Source organism: Vidua macroura, chromosome Z, assembly GCF_024509145.1.
Source record: "Vidua macroura isolate BioBank_ID:100142 chromosome Z, ASM2450914v1, whole genome shotgun sequence".
Lineage (NCBI taxonomy): Eukaryota > Metazoa > Chordata > Aves > Passeriformes > Viduidae > Vidua > Vidua macroura.
In genome coordinates, this window is record NC_071611.1 from 80,915,861 (window position 1) to 80,938,376 (window position 22,516).

The 22,516-nt window shown below is 37.8% G+C and overlaps 1 protein-coding gene across 2 annotated transcripts in view; it reads left to right on the top strand.

Moving 5' to 3' along the window:
* EDIL3 (EGF like repeats and discoidin domains 3) overlaps positions 1–22,516 on the top strand; it is a 239,371-nt gene that overhangs the window by 76,163 nt on the left and 140,692 nt on the right. Inside the window, exon 3 of one of the 2 annotated variants that reach the window (XM_054002699.1) lies at positions 21,210–21,239. The exons of the other annotated variant lie outside the window; for it this stretch is intronic. Within the exon in view, the coding sequence (XP_053858674.1) occupies positions 21,210–21,239 (30 nt within the window). The remainder of the gene's footprint in view (positions 1–21,209; positions 21,240–22,516) is intronic. 2 annotated transcript variants of the gene reach the window in all.

Genomic DNA, 22,516 nt, shown 5'->3' on the forward strand with positions numbered 1-22,516 from the left:
GCCCGCCCACCTCTGTTTGGCATAACAGGGACCACGCCTGGGCACAGTGCTCCAGGTGGGACCCCACAAAAGCTGAGCAAAGTGGGGTAATGTCTTCTTCACCTCTAATTTGCCCTTTGTGTGAATGATCCTGCAGTTAATTCCTTCCCCATCCTCGTGTCCCTTTGCTCCACAATGTCCTTGTGCCTCTCATCCTGTGGAGACCCAGAACTGGACACACCGCTGCAGATGTGTCCCTTTGCTGAGCAAAGAGAAGGATCACCCACCCTGACCTGCTGGCAGTGCTCTTCCTAACACATCCCGGAATGCTGCTGGCACCTGTAAAAAAAGGTGCTTAATATCCTGTTGGGTTTCATCAGAATATTTATTTTATAAAGCATTTTGAAATACGTGACACACCTTACAAAAGAGTACGTGGTACCACAGGTCAATGTGACCACGCACAATGTTTGTAGGTAGTGAAAACTTTCACACCTGAATGAGAAGTGCCCTGTTGAATGAAACCCAAGCTGGAATTCTTATATTTCTGTCTGCAAATTTTTTATTTGGAGGTGCAAACTGGCAAGGGATCAGCAGGTCACACACTAGAGGGTGAGCAGTCGTCCACTCTGAAGGAGATTTTATGCATTTTATGCATCTAATTACAAGGGCAAATGGAAAACATCCAGCCCCTTGCTGGCTGGCCTACTGCTAAGGATGGGACCTCACAAAGAAAAACAAAGTTTGTGAGCATGGGTTTATTTGAAAAAAACACATCGCCAACCTCTGCTTTCAGCTGGAGGGGTGAAGGACTCAGCAGTGCATCATGGTTTGATTAAAAGCTCCAAGACTGATGCCAAGCCTTGCATGCAAAAGTACTCAGAAAATCACGCACATAGGTCATGGAGAGCTGTGACAAACTGTGAGGTCTGGGCTTTCCATCCAGGTGTTCTGTAACTGGAAATTCCAAGTACACAGAGCCTGCTAAAGGCAGGGTGCTGCAGGAACAGGAGTTGGCACATGCCTGGGCTGTGTGTACTTGAAGGAAGGCATCTCTGGTGAGCCAGGTCCATTTCCATGAGGTTTTGACCTGTTTTATTGGGTGAAGAAGAGGAGGAAAAAAAGAATGGAGGGAAAAAAAAAAAAAACCCAAAAAAAACAAGCATTTTCCCCAGAAATGTGTAGTGCCTATGGCCTTATATATAAATATATTTTTAAACCAGCTTCAAAAGAAGTAGGTAGAATAAACCAGTAATGTTTTGTCAGACCTGCCAGTGAAATAGGCTGCGCATAAAAGTCTGGAGAGCTCATGCTGACAGACAGGGGAAAATTGCTCTTTGGATAGGTTCTCTTAGCATTGTCTGGAAAGAGAAGTGTTCAAATAATTCAGCCACTCAGAAGAGAAGATGTCTTGGTGGGCAGCAGCTGCATGGGGGTTATAGAAGCAGAGCAGCAGAGCACATGACACATCAAGATCTAATGAAATAAATACTCTGGTACACAATATCCTGCACATTTTCACATCCATGTGTACCTCTGGAGTGGTCCAGGTGCCTGTCCTGGTGTTTAAAATGGATCTCTCACCACTTTTGAAAGATTATTATTATTATTATTATTATTATTATTATTATTATTATTATTATTATTATTATTATTATGGTTATTATTACATGGAAACCATCTCTATCTTATTGTTCCTAACCAATTGTTATTGCCCTTAAGACAGTTTCTATTACCAAATAATTTTTTTTTATGCATACCATTATCATTGACAAATACTAGAGGTCTTCAGGTTCTAGAGAAATTAATTATTGCAGGACTTTTTGTGCTTTTGAAATACACCACTCATTAGGAGTTATTAATTCTTACAGATTAGGAATCTCTAGGTGTCATCATGACCAGGATTAATTGCTATCTGGTTTTGCTAGCAATGGGGTAGTAGCTTTATTTTCCTATTCCTTTAGCTTCTTGGCTAGTGCAAAGCAAATAGTTTTGGTGCTTTTTAAGAGACCAGACAACATAATTTCTTATACAATTTTGACTTAAGAAATGTTATTGAAGCGCTGCCTCTGTTTGTTTTCCCATTTTATATAATAAAGCTTTCTCCTGGATTTTTATGTGGAAGGATGTGACTCAACAGTATGGAAGCAACTTGCTGAAAAATAAAAATGCCAGAAGGAAGCTGATTCTTTAGCTGAAAAAGCAAATTGGTCTTTAATGAGATGTTAATTCTGGCATCCTAGGAGATTCAGATTAGAAGATTTTATACTTCTTAGGAAAAAATGATCAGATGGAAAACCTGGTGGTGTTGAACTTAATGCAAGCTCTAAATGGAATTTGGGTCCAGAGTAAAAGAAACACAAATTAAAAGCTGAACATTGGATCCAGAGACAGATGGACATTATTGTTGTTTTTTTTTTTTCCTTTTCTTCTTTAAGTTCTTTACCAGATTTCATTTTTTTTTTCAAAACTATTTATATAAAGAGCTCATTAAGCAGAGCAAAATACTTCATGCTTTGGCATCACTTTTTCTTACTTTTTTCTCTCCATGTATGTTTACTTGTTTTTAAGTAAAGAATGAAGGAAATACATCTTTGCTACTAAAAAAAAAAAAAAAAGATGTAATAATTCAGGAACCCTTTTGCTTTTCTCCCTTAATAAAAATACTTCTGCTCAGAAGCAGAAGAACAAGAGGACACAAATGTTTCTCCTAATAAATTTAATATTTCTGACTGGGAAAAGTTGCTATTTAGTGGCTCAGAAATTTCTTTTCACTGTGTAACTCTCTGTCATCTGATTCCTTTCTATGCTTATTCCTTTTTTGGGTTTAAAATATCTATTAAGTCACTTGCTTAAGGGTCTTTGGTGTTCATCATCCATATGCAAAATTGAAATTAAAATACTGTGGAATGATATATCTGCTGTCTTAATTTTTTTTTTTTTTTCAGTTCCAGAATAGTAAATGAACTTGTTGAGGATTTTAAACTGGAATATATAAAACTATTATTTTTTTGAGCAAATAAACCTTTTTCTTTAGTATGTTGAGGATATTGAGCACTGTTGCTCTTCTAAAACCTCTACAGTTTTAGAAGAATGTAGAAGAGTTATGCTGACATAGATCAGATGATGCCTTTTAACTTTTTTTCAGCAAGGGATTAATTTACTCCAAAAATCACATTTTCTTAAGGGGAGTAACTGAATGCTTTAGTTCTTGAATGGTTTGTTGTTGTTTCTTTTTTTATTTTTTTCCCCAAATATAAGTGTAATTACAGGAACTCCATAAAAAATCTATGGCTGAAAATTTTTCCTGTTAGGCTACCAAATTAATTGCATATTTTGTTGCTGTGAAAACTATCAGTCAAAATAACAGGAAGAAAAATGCAGACACAGAGGGGTGTCCACCTTTCCTACCCCATTTTATGGTTTTAGTTTTTGTCTGGATTTATTGCTGTTTAGCCAGATGTGCCTGTGCTGTACCTGTTCTTGTCAGGTGTTAATAACAAGGCTGAAATACCCACATTCTTCCTCCTTCATTTACCCAGTAAATTATCTGGGATGGTTCTTTTGGGGTGAAAAGACACTACATGCCATGTGCTCATCTTTTTGTGCATTCATGGATAATGAGGATAATGAGGACTTGAGTGAAATCCTGACTGTTTGAGGCATATGAATAATTCAGCTTAGAGATACTGATTTTGAGGGGTATTTTTCAGGTTGTATCACAGGTGTACAGCTTTCTCCTGCTAGATGATGCTGTAAAATAATGATTAATAATAATTAATTTATATTTATGTTATATTAATGACCCAAATTATTAAAGCATGAGGTCTCATGCTGAATTATGGTTGCAGAGCTAGTATTTCATGTGCATTACTTGAGCTAAATACCTGCTTGAGAACTGACATTGCGCCATGAGTTAGGAGAGTCAATATATTATTTCCTAGGTTAGAAGAAATTAATCAACGAGATTGAAATTAATGTTTCAGCTGTTCCCCTGTGGCTATATCTGTAATAGTAGAATGCTAATTTGAGGTACAAACTCCCAAGTTATCAATACCACCTTCACTTCGAAACATGTACTGGGAATGGCACCACTCTAAATCAAGGAATTATGAAGTCTGGAAAAATCAAAAGGTTGATTCAAACCTGACCTTAATATTTTGTCTCTGAAATTAGGAAAAGAGTGAGGCACAGTTCAAGAGCTTCACGATTTGGCAAAATCACACTTCAGCTTCCTTGGTGTTTATGATTCTGTTTGGTTTATGTGTCACTTCGTGCATAATTGCTGCAAATATGTGTAGCTCCACTCTTCTGATCTATGCTTTTGACAGATATCTAATTCCAATCTGCATGAATGCATGCAAGGTTTTAAATTTTTTTTTTTTTTTTTTTTTTTTTTTCAAATGGATGGGTATGAGACATGAGTATACAATCTGCTTTGTTTGCCTGCCCATATCCATAGTACTCTGATCCTGGAATAACAGAATGGTTTGGGTTTGGAGGGACCTTAAATTCCACCCAGTGCCACCCCAGCCACGGCAGGGACCCCTCCCACTGTCCCAGGTGCTCCCAGCCCCAGTGTCCAGCCTGGCCTTGGGCACTGCCAGGGATCCAGGGGCAGCCCCAGCTGTGCCAGGGCCTGCCCACCCTGCCAGGGAACAATTCCTGACTGCCAATGTCCCATCCAGCCCTGCCCTGTGGCAGTGGGAGCCATTCCCTGTGTGTTGTCCCTGCAGCCCTTGGCAATTGTCTCTCTCCATCTTTGCTGCAGCCCCTTCAGGCCCTGCAAGGCCCCCCTGAGCTCAGCCCAAATCCTCCTCTCTGGGCTTAACAATCCAAATTCTCCCAGCCTTAATGATGTCCTACACTTACCTCTTAACAGACTAACAAAAGTGGTCAAAATGTCCTGGAATATTTGGTTTTGCCATCTACTGCATAGACAGCAGGATACAAAAGCTCAGACTTCAAATCCTCACGGAGATGCTTCACATATTCCATTTCCATTCATAGACAATTCTTCCTGGCCTTTTCCCTTTGTATGCACACAAACATAGGTTATTGCAGAAAGTTGTGTCCTCTGGGTAACGGAATTTTTTGCTCCTTTTATCCAGCAAAAAAAAGATCACAGAAAGAAGTTCCAGGGCTTGCAGGTATTTATCATACGTAGGATGCCACACTCTGGAAGTCGGGGTTGGGAGTGATCTGCCTGTGGATTCAGAGTTTCAGAGGGGAAATCCAAGATATCTGTAAATTCCAGAGTCTTTTCTGTAAATCCCAGCCAGTATTTTTTGTAGCTCCTCGTGGCTTTGAACAGCAATAATTATTTGGCTTCTGCTGACCCTGGTTGCTCAACTGGTCCTTCTAAATGCAGGTGTAGGGAAAACTAGAGAGGGAAGAACAACTGCTGTGGCAACTGCCCTAGAGTTTCTGTTCCTTCTAAATACACTTAGGAGTTTTCATGGAGTCTGGTGTGTTTCACAATGCAGACAGAACCAGGGCAAAAAAAAAAAAAAAATTAAATTTCTCATTTGTTGATGATGCCTTTGTCTCATTTCCAGCATAGACTGGAAGCAACTTCAGCTTCAAATGCACATTTAAATTTAAATGAATTGGTTATGAATGAGCGTTTAATATCCGTTATAAAACCAAAACAACAATGAGAAAACAAACAACAAAACAACAATAAAGCAAGAAGAAAAAATAGTATGTTAGTCCCCAGACTGTCAGGTGTGTTGTTGCAAGAGCCATCAATGGGGAGGTGACAAGAAAGCACGTACCTAAAGAAAAGGTAGCATGTTATTAGAAATCTGCTGAAGAACTGAGATATTTTATGTCCATTTCTTATGCACCATGATACTAATATATTATTATGTTATCCATATTGTCATTAAAAAAAACTTTTCTTCTTTCCTAATTTTTTCAGCAGTTTCAGTGACTAGAGCTTTAGAAGGGGTGAAAAGCTCAGTTCCAACAACTTGCATTTGATAAAGATGAAAATTATATTCTCAGTGAGAACCTACAGTGAATACACCAGATTAAACTTGTCTAATGGTGATTAAAAGATGTTATAAAACACTGCCACACTATTTTCAGATTTTCCAAGCCATGTTTTTTAGTTCTGCACACACAAATGTTCTTATGGCAGGTGTGTTTTTCCCCTACGTTAACCAGCTTCCTCCTATTGGGACAGTACAAACTGTAAGCATTCCTACTGTGTCAAGGAGGAGTTTCCATCATTATTAAAGATTCTTAACTACTTAGATGCACCTGAGAGAAGGTTCTGAGAAGTTTTTGCAGCCCTGTGTTAGCACAAGATCTGCGTTTGCACAGGCAGTGATGACAGAATCACAGAATCACGGAACCCTGGTTGTGGATCAAGACTTGAAACGCTGAGAACCCAGGAAGAAAAATATTTTTAAGAGCTAAATCTCAGTGTATTATATTACCATTATCAAGAAATATAAAGCATCCAGTTCATATTAAGTATGCAGTTCTGTCCAACTCAATTTGAATTGACATTAAATCAAACAAAAATAATTTTTTGAAGTGGTCTTGGTTTTCTCCATGTGTTAACTAAGATGAGGGCTGTAAGGGTGTGAAAGAACATGAAGACAGATGTATGCCAACATATTCAAGTACAAATGTAATCTTGCTGCAATTGAGAGAGAGAAGCATGTCTTGATTAAAAATCCCTATTACTTTCGTCTCCTTCTCAAGCAGGTCAACTTTTTAATCATCAGTTATATTATTCATTATGAACAGTCTAATGAGGCCAGAATTTTGTCCTTTAAGATTAATTTCTGCAGATAGGAAAACTGCGTTGTCAGTGTCATTTGATTTATTCAAAAATATGACTGAATGGGCTGTAATTTATAAGGGGAATGATGACAGTCACAAAAAGAAAATATTTAATTTCAGCTTCTGCTTTTCCTGGCATGAAATAGGAAACATCTGCAGTAGTCATTAGCTCGTGGCTGAACAATACATTAGCCTAAGTCAGCAACAAAAGTGAGCAGTGGATTAACTTTGCCCTCACTGGTGGTGACTTTGGGATCAGTTTTACTTATATTAAACCAACAGATCCTCACCAATGTAGCATAAACAAAGTAAATAAATATATCAGTCTGAATGCAAGGTGGTGCATGCTTCCAAAACATCAGTGCCTTCATCATTTGCCCTCCCAGGCAGGAGGAAACCTGAGCAGTTTAAAAGAATCAGTAACTCAAAATAAAATAAATTAATTGTGTTTCAAGCATGGCAGCTTGAATAAATGAAAGCCCAAAGACCATGAAACAAAAAAAAAAGTTTACTAAAATAAGGAATGTAAATATTAAACTTTCAGGCTATGAATCTTGATACTGATTAGAACTGGGATGTGTCAAGCATTTCTTTCATGCATCTTACAGTGAAATACGGAAAGAATTAAATTACACAGGTTTTGTCTGGTCTGGCTGAAATCAAACTGGTGGCAATACTTTAGGAGAAATACCTGACCCTTGTTTAGGAAAGTTATATATTAAAAATACCATAATCTGGCTAATGAACATTGAATTAAATGGCTTTTTAAAATAATTTCATTTGCCACTGAAGTTAATTTCATGCTCTCTAACAGGGAGTGTTGCATCTTCATTTCTCATGAACTGTGTTCATTCAAAAATGGTCCATAGTAGCTGCAATGTTCTGCTTTGACTTGGCAGCCCTAAAATCTAGATTTTCTGTGCTGAAGGCACTTGGCTTGGTGTGACAGTTCTGCTTGGAGCCTGAGAACTCTACAGGTTGAGTAGGAGAGGAGACAGGACTTGTGGGTGGCACTATAAATCTAGTTTATTTGCATTTTTACAGCCTTCACGACCGTGTTTGGATAGGAGAGAGACAATTTAGCAACATAAACATAGAATTGGAATATTTTTTTTTTTTTTATTTTTTTCACATCGTGAGCCAGTGTGTGGTACCCGAATCACAGTGGCGACGCCCTGTCTGGTGAGAACTGAGGATGTGATTAATAGAAAACCAGAGTGCAGTACAGTGAAACATAGCAGTGATGGCCTGCCTGGTGAGAACAAAGTGATGAAGGCAGCCTGATTAAAAGGAGCCAAAAGAGCCTAGCAAAGCAGCTGAACAGCATCACCAGACAGGGAGAGGGAAGCGACTGCACAGTTCCAGGGAAACTTCAGGGAAACTGAGGGGGTTTTTGGCAGTTTAATGGGATCTGAAGGGCTATATCAGCTGCAGGACCACACATCTCCACTGTTTGGGAGCGTAGGAAATATCCTCTCAGACTGGAGAAGGGTTGCCAAACCCTTTGGCAGAGGAGCTGAGGGCACAAGTGCCGTGCATTCACAGGGACTAGAACAAATAAAAAAATGTCAAAAAACAGTCTGCGTGCACTTTTAACATTTTTAACAGGTGCTCAGGGCCCATTATTCACCAGTTATAAGTTGAGTACAGTTAGATTTGTGGCTGTCTGTGAGGATTCATCAACATTAGAACAGGCCATCACTAGGACATGCAGGGTGACCTCTGTAAACCACACCCAAATATTGCTGCCTGCGGTCCAGAGAGCCACACCCAAGCTTTGCTTTCCCCAGGAATCTTACAAATAGGATAAACCCAGGAAGAAGAAGGGATTTAGAGAGGGGATTTTGATAAGTGAGAGAAGCCCATCTGATCTAGCTGGCAGTCTCTACTCTAGAAGTAACTGGAAAATGACATTGTTTAGATTATGAGTATTTCAGGGTTTGTTTTTTTTCCCCCTTTTCCTTGACCTGAGTGCCACTGTGGTACAATCTGCAGTTACAACTTCATCTAGAAATATCACTTTTTGTTTTGAGGTGGGCGTCAACAATTAAACAAATGAACAATCAGAAACAGCTTTTCAGCACTGGATTTATTTTCTATATATAAAAAGTGCTCAGGTGCTTCTCTGTTTATGTTTTAATCACTCACGTAACAGAACACTCTAACCCTCGTCTGATTATTTCTACTGTTTCCTGTTCTGGTAACATTTCTGTTAATTTTCTCTTTCTTTGATATTTTCAAGCCTTTGTCGAAATGTAGACACAAGAGCCAGAAAACTTAACCCAAATCTGTTTTAAAATCATTATAGGAGGCACCAAATTAATTTTATGTGTTTACTTTTTTTTTTTTTTTTTTTTTAAGATGTTTTATATCTCAGTGTTCAGGAATCTCATTGACTGCAATATTTATTCTTATTATTGAGAAAGAGTGGGTGGGATGATGGAAAATGGATGGCATATAAAACAGCAGGAGGATTTGTATCGAAAAAAGTGTGGCCAGAAAGACCAGGGAAGTGACAAGCTGGGCTTAGGTCACAGATTGGTCTCTATGATCTTGGAAGTCTTTTCCAAATAAAATAATTTTGTGATACTGCAGTTTTTTGATCATTGGATAAATAGGAAATATATTAGGAAATATAATAATAATATACTAATAAATATAATACATAATAAATAAAAATAATAATAATTAAAAATTAATAATGATAAAATATAATAATATGACATATAATTATATATATATTTATAATATAAAAGACTATATAAATTGCTGATGGAAAAGCCATTAAGCAGGAAAAGATGTTGATCTGGCCTGCAGGCACTCAGCAGAACCACTGTTGTGTAGACACCTGGCTATTGTAGATATTATTCAAACCCAAATACTATCAATGGCTGTAACTCAGTATAAAATTGGATGAGAAATTGTAATTTTTCAGTACTGTTGAGCGTTTTCAACACAGTTTAGAAGGTATTCTTAAACATGGGCTTGCTGTGGGTCCAGATGAATCCTTGAGTTATCACAGCATCAGGTACAACTGGCACTGTGGTGATGATGTTTGTTCTTACTGGAAAGAAAAGAGAGAAAAACAACCCATGAAAACAAAGTACAAGGCTGTGGCAACTTCCAAGTATAATTTTACTGCAGAAGTAAGAATTTCTAACTGATTTTCAAGATTTTGACCAGAAGGGTTTTTTTTTTTTTTTTGACCAATAATTCAGATTTTTTAAAGGAAAAAACAGCATCCCCTAAGCCACTATGGAGTGGAAAGCAAGAAAATTGTTAGAAATATCCTTAAAAGGCTTCAAGGTGTCTAAGAAAGGCCAGAGGACTTTAGAACCTGAAGAAGAAGGAATATGGACAGAAAACACTTTCTTTTCCTTAAGTTTACTGGTTCAGTTTTTATGGATACACCATTAACGTCTTTCCTCCTTAATGTTTTTTGGAAACAATTTCTGCTATTCCTTAGTTTTTACTAAGCTACCCAGTTTGCTGTCAGTTCTTAAGTTGCTTGGTAAATCAGGTATAAGAATGAAGAAGAAAAGGAAAGTTCACCAAATTCAGCTGTCCTGTCCCCCAGGAAGAACAAAAGATTCTGGGAGAATTAAAAAAAAAAAAAAAAAAGGCAAAAAGCAACAACCAAACCGAATCAAACAAAAACAAAAACAAAAACAAACAAAAACAAAAACAAAAGCAACAAAACAACCAAAAACAAACAAACCAAACTAAAAACCCCAAACAAAAAAAAAAAAAAAAAACCAAAATACAAATGAAAAACAAACAAAAAACAAACCAAAACATTAAAAAAACCCCAAAACCAACACACAAAACCCAAACAAGACAAAACCAACCAACCAACCAACCAATCAATACCTCAACCAACAACCAAAAAAAAACCACCCAGAAACAAAAAACTACAGCCACCCAAAAAACACAACAAAAGCAAAACAAAATGAAACACCCAAGCAAAAAACCCCAAACAGAAAAAAAAAAAAAAAAAAAAAAAAAAAAAGAAACAGAAACAAACAAACAGAAAACCAAAAAATCTGGGGGGAAATCCTTTCTCTTGAGAGCTGATTGATGACCATTATGCAGAGATGTCAGTAACTACTGGCCTCCCCCAGAATTTTGGGGCTGCATGTGGAGTGGAGATTGAAAATATTTTGGGAGACAGCTGGAAAAGAACCTCTCTAAACCTTTCATTCATTGGGGTTTGCGTTAGTGATGGCAAAATGGTAGCAAAATTTACACGACCACTTTCTACTGGGAAAGACTGACCTAATTGCAGAGGAATTAATTATCCTGGAGTTGTAAGCTGGGATTTGGTCCTGGCTAGACTAAACTCTGGTGATTTCAGTGGATATCTACATTATAAAGTCGTGTGAGGGGCCATTAGAATAATTCTCAAACTGCAAGGTAGTACAGCAAAAGAAGCACAGCTAGTGAAAAGTAATATAAATGTGTATATTTCATTGATTTATTCCAGGTCAGCAGGAGACAATAAATTCAGTCAGTCACTTTTATACCTACAAAATGCATCTCATTTGAAAAGCTTTGTGTGTAACAGAGAATCAGGAAGAGGACAGATGAAGTGAAGAAAATACAGCCAAATATTGGCTGTTTAGTTTTAGCAGACACTTTCCTCTGTCAGCTTACGTAGAGTAGGGCAGGTGTGTTTGAATATGTGTCTTTGTGTGTGTTTTTGAAAATCTATAGTGTGTCATTGTGTCCTTTTAATGCAGAGTCATGGATAAAATTCACTAGGTTAAAACATGGAATATTTATGAAGTGGAGCAATTTGCTCAACGGATGAATATTTCATGACTGATATTTTTTTATGTCTGATTTCTTCAACGTGCCTTCAACTTAGCCACTACAATCTTTGATGTAGAAAGAGCTTGCAGAGTGCTGTATACATTAATTACGTAGACTTTAAAATAGGTGGTTTAAGGTAAATTTTAATATTCCAGTGGATTTCATTAAGAGGAATATTTTCTGTTTGCTGAAATCATCCCAAAATTCCTGGTGAAAAATAGGTCTTGGTGGGGGAAAAATTAGCGTTGGGGATTAATTTCTGTCTTTTGCATTTTGTCTTTGTCTTTAATTTAAGTCCTTGTAAGATTTCAGCAACTCCACTGACTTAGTTAAGTCAGTATTTAATGTTAACATCAATAATGCTGTATAAAGTTGAGCAATTGGCAATGCAGTAAAACTGCATCTGTTAGCATTTGGATCACCCAGTTCTGAACCTGAACTTTTCCTTGCATGAATATTAACTGGAAAGTGCCACGGGGGCCATGCAAATTATTCATGAGCGCGTGTTAAATTCAGAAGGAATTTTTAACTTTAAAAACAAACACATATCTTTGACCTAAAAACTAACAGAAAGAAGTGCAACCTAAAAAAAAAAAAAAAAAAGGAAAATATTTATGAAAATGTATTACTTTCATTTTAATTTTTGAGACAGTGTTTTTTGTTGCCTAATTTTGAACTTTTTAAAAGACTATTCCAAGTGCTCTAAAATGGGTGAGTTTTTCTTTTTTTCTCCTGAAAAGATTGAAGTTGAGTTGATTAAGTACAAGCATGGAATTTTTTTTGGTTGACCTAAATAAAAAGTTTTCCACTTCTACTTAATATTTACTTTTTTAAACATATAGGTGTTGGGAAAACAACCTAAAAAGCAGGAAAACAAACAACAAAAGATTATTTTTCAGGTTTTGTCCTGAACTGAGCAGTTGACGGAGAAGACAAGCTGGTAATTTATTTTCTGTTAGTGTATTTAACAGTAATGAAAATCAGTCAAGTTCCAGTTCAGGCTTTCTTCACCATGTGGAGTATCTGCTGGTCATTTTTATAGATCTCCAGGATGACATACTTAATGTATTTACCCTGAGTGCTTGAGAGGAAAACTATGGAAGAAGAAAGGAAATTAATCTTTTAAATTTAGCGTATTTCAATAAGCATAAAATCTCAGAATGATTTGGGTTAGAAGGGATCTCAAAGATCTCATTCCCACCCCTGCCATGGCAGGGACACCTCCCACTGTCCCAGGTGCTCCCAGCCCCAGTGTCCAGCCTGGCCTTGGGCACTGCCAGGGATCCAGGGGCAGCCCCAGCTGTGCCAGGGCCTGCCCACCCTCCCAGCCAGGAATTCTTTCCCAATATCCCATCCAACCCTGTCCTCTTTCAGTTTGAACCCATGCCCCCTTGTCCTGTCCCTCCAGCCCAGCTGTCTCTGTGCATGCCCCATTTCTTTGCACCCTTGTTTTCTTGTCGAACACAAGGCATTACTTGAACCCAGGAGCAAGGACAAAAAGTATTGATTTTCATTGTTCTGACCTGAAACAACCCAAATTAAAAGCATTTCCAGCATCTCCAGTGCCAAGGAGAGCAGATTATAATAGTACTCCTCGTTTTTTGTGACGGCGCACGGTGAGACGGGAATGCGTGGAAGACTTCTAGACTCCATCCAACATCAGCTGTAAGGATTATTTCCTTCCAGCAGGGAGACGTTTTGGGATCTGTTTGCAGAGCAGAAGAGGGGGAAATCCAAAAATGCAGGGCAGAATTTTAGCACAGCACTCCAGAGCCTGGCAGCTCTTCTTTTTCTCCGAGTGGGAGGTGCTGGTTGGGAAGGGTTTTGAATTGCAGCCACAAGAAAGGGTGCTAAGCACCCCTTGGGAACCCAAAACCCTGCACTGAAAACGAGTGAATGTGCTCTGACAAATGTACGGGGAAGTGGGTGAGACATGGAAAAATTCATACGCTCAGGATGAACTAAAAACATCTTTTAAAAGAAAAAAAAAAAAAAAAAAAAAAAAAAAAGAGAGAGAGAGAAGAACTCAAAATCAATAGCCCCGACTCCTACACTAATGAAAAGTGAAGGGCATGGAGGAGCACCAGAGTGCTCACTGATGGCTGCTGTGAAAATGTTTCTTTCAGGGGTGAATTCAGAGAGGCTGGTAAATTGTTGGCTTCTGGTCGACTGTTTTGTTTTGCCAAGATAAGAGAAAAATCAGTCTAAAAGATCTTCCCTGGTTCATGAGAAAAGGCCTCAATTTCTAGTTATTTTCTGAATAAAATTAAGAATTACATAGATGAAAAATTAAGGGGGAAAATGCAGCATTTCTGACAGGAATCACACCAGGTGTATTTTTTCTATTTCCTATCGCAGTCCTTTTACCTAGTTTGCACCTTGCAAACCCATGCTTGTGTAAGCAAGAGAGAGAAAAAACACCTTTTTTCACACTTGAGCATATTTCTCTTTCCTCTTTGTTGAAGTACAACTCTCAGCAAAGAAGTTTGTGTGTTCAGTAAAACCAGTGTAGGACACAGAAATTTGCTCAAATTGGCCAAGTTTTAAAGCAAGCTTCCTTACCAGTCACATTTCAGGGCAGAGCAATGTGTTATTTTTAAAGAGTTCTGGCTTCAGCATGGCCTCTGCAGATACCCTTTGACAAATTGATATATGGCTTATTATCACTGTTTTTAACCCCAGATCTGTGGTAATAAATTTTTGAGATCTAGATTAGGGCAGTGTTTTATTGAAACTGGGTATTACTGACACAGTTTTGCCACAGTCTACATCACACGTATTTTTCAACGTACATTTTTCAATGCTAAACAATAATGGATACAAACAGATATTTAATCTGGTTGTACTGAAGCTGCAAAGTTCATAGGATCTTCTTTTGTTTCTGCCCAACCAGAAAAGTTAGAAGAGAGTACTTGTGTGTCATTTATTCCTTAAGCAGTGAGTTCCAGCCTCCAAACTCCACCTGAACAATGAAAACAGTGTTTTATTCATTTAAAAATATCTTCTTTGCCTTTCTTGCACCAGGACTTGATTCTTCTCCCACACCTGTGTTCATGCTGTGCAGCTTTATGGTAGAGCATTTTCTTTGTTCCTGAATTTACCAAAAAAAAAAAAAAAAAAAACAAAAAAAACTATTAAAAACCACACATTGATGGGACCCCTCCAGCACCACATCCCTTGTTTAATCTGCCATCTGCTCCTTTGAATTCTCCTCTTGGCACGTTGTGCAATTTAGGTTTCCTGTGATGGAGGTTGTGTCATGTTATTAAAGCATCATGCCAGCCCCCAGTCACGCTGGACAGGGTACTGTAGACTTATTGTGAATAAATATAAGGTAAAAAGCAGTTAATTCTTTTGCAGGGCCTATAATGAAGCCAGTTATTTCCACCAAGAAGTGTATGCCCCTGGTCCTGTGCAGTTTCATTCATTATAATGCATTTTCTATGGAACTGTGGCTGTTGAGCCCTTCTCGCCTAATTTCAAATTAAAGACTTTTAATATTGGTGGCTCAGTGTTTTAGGACAAATCTTAATGGCTTTGTGATAAAGTTGCTGTCTTCCTGCTGGCTTACACAGCTTCAATGCTCAGAAGGGGGTGGCAGCACAACCTTTGCAACTGGCACATTAGATAATTTGCCAAAACTCACAAAGCATTTGGGAAAGAACCGATAATTTCAGGATGCATATTTATCCTGAAATTTTAGTGTTTGAAAGTCTCTGGGGTTTCCTGTGTACTTATTTAACTTCCCAGTATGTGTTTCCACAAGGCAAAGTGGACAGTCTGGGTGCAATTGCCAGGTTGAGGTTATTTTGGGGTTAAAAATGGCAAATGCCATGACTGAAAGCTCACGCATTAAGATTAGTGAATGATATTACAGGACTGAATAGAGTTGGTGTTTATTTGTCTTAACTGCTGTTTTCTCATCTGTTTGGGGCATTTTTATGGCCTTTTGAATCCTTTTTTATGCTGCTGGATGTTGTGTATTGAACATTTTCAGGTGGTGTGGTACAGATAAAATACCACACGAAGAGACCTAATCCAGCCTCCTGTACCAGCCCAGAGCCAGCAAGCATTCTGTGAACATCTGAGTGGGCTTTTATTGCATTTTTTTTGTCTTCTCCCCCAGGTGGGAGAATAGCCATAAAATAAAAGGTATTATCACCATTATGGCTTTGCAGTGCGGCATGTGATGTTATTTTGAAATTCTGCATTCACATAAGAACAGGTAGTAAAATTTCCCTTAAAACACACAAAACAACCAAGCGAAACACTGTCAGGCAAGTGACTGAAATATGAAAAGATGAAATTGTTTGGCTTGAAAGGCAAAGCTTTCTATCTGTGACTGTGGGGATTTCCCAGGTGGGTTTTTGCATCCACAATAACAGATGCTAGCAGGTACCTACTTCTATGACTTCATTTTTACAATTTACTTTTATTAGCATTTTATTTTAAGATTATTCATTTGGTTACTGGAGAGTGGTCTTTGACACTTAAAGAAGCAAAGACTTATTTGCACACTGATTTGCAGCCTTATCCACTTTTACCTTTTTGGCTACACTTATTTTTTGGACACCAAAGTGCCAGGGGTACCTTCTCATTACATTTTCTGCTCTTTTGGGACATTCACATATTCTCAAATCTTCATATGGCACCCTCTGTGTGTGATATTTCAGGCCATGGCAGACTACTCCTGGTTTCAGAATTTTCAGTAGTGTTGTGCCTTTGGCAGCACTGGAATCCTTGGCAAGAACTGGGGCTGACTAAGAGCTCAGGAATTGCTTTAAAACTTAATTTCTTTGCACTGTTTTCCATAAGAAAGATCATCCTGTCAAATACCGGGGCACTCCTGCCTTGCTCTAGAGAGGTGTAAATGTGAAAGCACTTTAAAAAAAAATAAAATCATTATCTAATCTTGTCTTCTACAAAATGTAGTATTTCATCTAAATAAATTTTTTATTTGATATTTAAACATATTCTCCTGCAGCACTGATGGCCCTGGTGACTGGTATAAAAGGATGACCAGCGAGAATGGATTAGGTGCTTTTATTCTCTTATTGGAATTTCCAAGACTGTCATTTTAAGACACTAGCATTCTAGATTTTAATAATACACGGCATTTTGCTCAGACACCCACTTTTTTATTAGAATATGTTTTCCTTGAAATAAAACAATGAATAAAGAGTAAGTTTTTTCATAGATTTTAAGTGCTTAAATCGATGTAAACCTGTGGAAAGTGATACATCTCCTCTACTGAGTGCCAAGGGCCATTTTTGGGGTTTCTTAATTAATATATTTGTTTTCCATCGAACATCTGTCACCCAAGCAGAGTTTCATTAGTTCGTGGAGAGTTATCTCTGCCATGCACTGGTGAGGGGCCTGGTGTGTTCCTTCTGGCTTTATTTTTGTTCATTTCTGTTTGTTCTGCAGTGCCTCTCTTGTCTGTTTCTTTGGGGTGTTTGTTGCAGTTTTTTGGGATTTTTTTAATGTTTTGGTTTTTTTTGGTTTTTTTTTTCTTTTTCTCATGAATTAGTGCAAAACCAGCTTGGCCAGCTGAAGCAGGAAGGGGGCAAATGCTGCTCCAAGGGCCTGTGGATGCTGAATTCTGTCAGATGTGGAGAGGGGGAAGAGACAGGATTCTTAGATACATGTTTTCAGTGAAACTGTAGCATTAAAATCACATTCTTAATGACTACAGCTGAGATTTTGGGAAGTCAGTCAGTGTTCCTTGCACGCAGGTCCACTGAGACCCCTGAGATTTGATGCTGAGCAGACCATAATTTATTTTTGATGCTGCATTCAGAAAAATGTTATTTTCTCTTGGAGCATACTGCTCCTTTGGATAATTTTGTGGACTTCTTGTACAGATTTTCCATAGGGATAATGCTATATATATCTAATTTTATTCCTTTGTATATGAGTCTAACATGGTATTTGAATGTTAAAAAAATATTCACATTAATATAAATTTAGCATAGGCTTTAATATAATGCAAGTGTTACGTGTCATAAGATATAACATTGCACAGCAGGCTGTTACACTGGATCTGCCTAAACCAAGATATTTATGCCTCAAAATTCAGATTTTTTTTTTTTTTTTTCCCCAGACCTGTCAAGGTTTCTGCCATTGTAACAGGAATAATCAGGAGTCTGGCATAGATATTCAGATACTATCCAAGCATTGCCTTTCTGCTTTATCTCTCTTAAGCTAATGTTGGATGGCATGTCACCTGATATAAGCTTTCCAAACCTGCCTGTGTCTTCTTGTTTTTTTTTTTTTTTTTAATCCCACTTATGTCACGCAGTATTATTCCCCTCTAAGAAAAACAAAATTAAGTTTTCCCAAGTGAACATGATATTTTTTCTGAAGAAGATAAAATCCAACATCTCTCCTGCCATATATCTCATTATATTTTTGTGAATGATGCATTAAAAGGGGAAGAAATGCGTTGTGAAGAATGCTTTAAAGCTGCAGAGTAATTTACAGCTTAAGGTCATGCTGTGCTGTTACCAGACCATGACTTGGGGATGTCTGTGACTTTTTTGGGGGCCTTTTTTTAGTTAAATATCTGTCTCCTCTGTGGCAGTCAGAAGGAGGACTCCAGGCTGATGGGGACCCACCACCCACAGCAGTGAGTCACCAGCTTCTGCCAGCCCAGCTGAACGAGGCAACTCCATCTTACCCCCTCTCCACTCCTCTGAAACCAGCAAAGAGTAAATTACAGATAATTACCCTGGGGATGAGTCACTATATAAACAGATTTTTTAAAATAACCGAGTTTTAAATCACTGCTGATGGGAAAAAAAAAAAAAAAAAAAAAAAAAAAAAGTGGTGTCGTGTAGGAAATTTTTGGTGTGGTAATTTAGTGCATTTCCTTAAGAAGTGGAAAGCAGAGTGCTGATACTGCATTTGAGCTGGTATGATGAAGCAAAAGTAGAGGTATTCTTTGAGTACTCAACATCTTACTGTAAGGCTGTTTTTTTAAACATGGTTTATTAATCTAAAGGGAGCTAAAAATATCCTGTCATGAAAAGCAAGAGATTAAGTTAATTTAATGTTTTCTAGAAGTCTGTTTGAATTATGAACAAGGTCATAACTGCATTTTCATCTCCATTTTTAATACCCATCTTTAATTTCTGTCTAGGATTAAGAAATACAGTATTGACAAGTAGAATTTGGTCTTTTTGCAAAAGCAGTTCTCACTAGCTCTAAGTGAGACAGGAAAAGAACATAGTCTATTCCTGGATGAGCTTAAACCAGCAATCAAATAGCCAAGATTAATTAAGTAAACAGAAAAGTAACATTATTGGCATAGCCATCTTGTCATCTGAGTGATATATTCAGCTGAGATTCAGCTATCTGTTTTATTTAGATGTGTACCTAAGTGCAGAGTGGTCCCTCTGAAACAACCATCAGAGTAGCAACAGAATCCAGCTTTGAATTGCTAATGCTGCCATTCATCCTGATAATTAAGTCTCAGAATATTATTCAAATAGCAGTCTGAAGGAAACTTGTGTAATTGAACAATTTTGTTTAACCAGTTTTAAAGCAGAGTCTCCGGTACTTTGAATTATTTTTCATTCAAGCAGCAGTAGAGCTGGAAGCTGATATGGATTTGGGGCATTTGTAAAATTTTGACTTCCTGCTTTCATGTTCTGTTCTGTCTGTGTAGTTGTCTCGTCCACTGGTACCCTGAGAAATTGCAACCTACTTTATTGATTTGATTTTTAGTTTGTTTATTTACTTCAGATTCTGTTTTTCTAAGATTTAAATATTCCAAATATTCTGGTCTGGGGGCTTGTTGTTGTTGTTTTTGTGGAGTTTGAGGAATCAGGGTTCTTTGGCTTTTTTTTTTTTTTTTTTTTTTTGATTGGTTGGTTGGTTCCTTTGGTTTTTGTGGGGTTTTTTTGTGTGTATTTATAATCAGCTTTCATGTTGTTAAATTAATGATTTAGCTGATTAGTTCAAGTTAAAAACAGTCGTGTGGTATTTTCCCTCTTTTCTTTCATTACCTTGAAATCCTCTACTACCACAAACGCATTTTATTTAAATTTAGTTTAAGTAGTAAAAGATCATGTTAAAGCTTGATGTGATCTTTACATATGTGCACTGCATAATGGATTAATCTAGTTTCAAAACTCACATTCAAACTCTAAATAAGGAGCTGCAGAAGGCAAGGCTCTGCTAAGTACCATGTTTAGGTCATTTTAAATTATGTCTGACATAATGTTATGTTTTTTTTTTTTTCTGTGTAGCCTTCTTCAGGGTTTATCTGAACGCCAAACTTTAGAAATAAAAATCACCTGTTTACCTCCAATGACTGTAGTTAGAGACAAGATGGTTGGCTGGTGCTTGAGAGAGTGATTCATTATTTCCCCTCTATTAGATTTGACAGTCCCCAAAAGGACACCAAGCTACCCTGCAATTAGGAATAACTGATGTGTTCAGTGCTGGTTTCTGCATACAGTTGCATACAGAATATTGTGCTGAATTATCCAAGGTTTATGGCCCCTCTCAATTGCACTTGGTTTCTGTTGACAATTTTTTTTTTTTGCCAAGAAAAGGGAAGGTCTCCCTGCCCCTCTCCTAGAGTTTCTCCCTGCATAAAACATGGGGTGGCAGCAAAAGGAAAACAAACAAACAAACAACAACAAAAAAAAAGTCAATTTACCAAGCGTGGTGATGGTCTTTGAGGAAATGTTTGAAATTTTTAGCCATGCCATGTGCAAGCTCTGTCAGGATGGATCAATGCCTGCCATGGATGAAGGAGTGATGTCTGAGATTGTTCTGCAAGAAATCAAAACAGGAGGAGCTTCCATTCCAACTGGCAGCAGGCAGTTGTTAAAAGGGAAAAAGTAAAAGTATGGATACACGTGTTTAATGTCTCGGGGGGGCCTCTATATCACATTTATGGAGAGTTCTCTCACTTCTGGGTTCCTTTCACGGTGTCCAAGCAAGAAACACTTGAATTCAGCTTTTACTGTCATCCAAAAGTTTTTCAAGGCTGTGAAGAGACCGTTTCTGTGATGCATGTGTATATAAACCACACTGACTAAAATAAGAGAAAGAATTAGGTCACCGATGTACTTTTAAAAATGCACTTTTGCTGGGAATATGTCTGTTTCCTTCTTTTGAATGTGAGGGTAATAGATAGTCCAGAGCCATCAGTGCTTTTTGATGGTAACTTAAGGCAATTTAATGGTTATCTGTCAACAAAAGGGAGAGGTGAAGACAGGATTTTTATTGCTTCTCCCAGAAAAAAATAAACATCTGGAATGGAGAGCCCAGTGGGTAACTGTGTCCCTGACAGACACACATGCACACGCAACCCACCCCAAAACTGCCTCTTTGGCTCCCTAACTGCTCAATTTCAGAATCAGCAATTCCCACCAGGCTGGCAAGAATCTGAGTGGAACAGAAGGGGTGGAGGATTATGAGAATAAAGTTTTTTGTTCTATCTAATTGCTTTTATATTAAGAAAATGTAAACAATACAACCATTAGCATTACATGGATTTCTTCATTTGTATTTTTTTTTCTCTTTTTCTCTCTCTCTTTCCCTTCCTTCCTCTTCCCATTCTCTCTCCCTGCCTCCCTCCCCACTCCTGACACCTTTTTGCACAGCCTCCATTGAAGAGGACCCAACTTCAGCAGGTATGAATTATTTACATTACATCTGCATTGTGGTAACTGTTTCTTGAGAGCTGCCTTTACTAACATCATTTTAGCCTGTTTCATTTTGTGTATAACTTGGCAAATATCACAGTTGGGATCTATCCTCTTCTGTCTGTTCCCCCTTCTGTTTTTTCTCCTTCTCCTCAACTTGGGAGTCAGTAGGAAACGTAATCCTCCTGTAGCTTTTAAAAATATCAGTGGCATGCTCCTTACTTCTTTCATGCTTAAGCTGACATGTCAAGCTTCAGATAACAGAATGATTCAATTAGGAGCTGGAAAAAAAAAAAAAACGGTTTGTTTTTTTTTTTGTTTTGTTTTTTTTTGTTTTTTTTTTTTTGGAAATGTTAGATTTTTCTCTGTCTTAATGCTGGCAAAACTCAGTCACCTGGATGATGCCCCAAAACTGACATCCTTTAAAGATCTGGGAACAAGCAGTGAAGGAAGGGGAAAGAAAGGCAGCAGATGCAGAAGCATCGTGCTCAAAGAAAACATTCTCCAAACGATGGCTGGGGTATCTGCTCAGAGAACTTTTATTTCCATTGACAAGCTGCCAAGCAGTGAGAATGGTTACCATCACAGTCATAAAAATTAGTTTAGGAGCTCCCAGAGAGACACAAACGCATCGTGTTTATTTTATTGTGAAGATTAACTATTTCTAATTAATTGGCAATCCATTAGCTGGGGAGTATTTAAAGAAAAAAGAAGACAGTGTACCAGAGAAGAATGCCACTGAGCAGCCTAACATATTTGAAATGGCACTGAGTTGTACAAACTCAGCGAGCTAAAACATCAAATAAATGGGGAATCACTTTATAGTGGCTTGTTAAAAGAAGGAAAGGCCTCCAGAGGAGCAAAAGAGAAAAGGTGAGGAAAGTGAATGAAGAGAGGAAGATGGGAAGGAAGGATTGAACACTGTTTACAACGCTAACCTACAACTTGGGAGCAATATAAGTAATTAGGATACAGCAGAGAATAATAAATGAAAGGACAGAGAACAAAGCCAAGAGTAGAATGTGAGAGAGGGAGAGTAGCTGAGACTAGAACTGAATACAGAAAGAAGCAAAAGGGAGCTTTAAACATGAATGTAGCAGCAAAATGAGCAGGAAGGAGGACTGAGATGAGAAATAGCACTGCAAAAGAAGGGAAAAAAGAGGAATTTGGGGAAAGAATGTAGAGTACTCGCACACCCCCATGGACCATGCATTCTAATTACTAAACATCAACTTTCAACTCTCCATTTCTTGAGAGATCTGTCT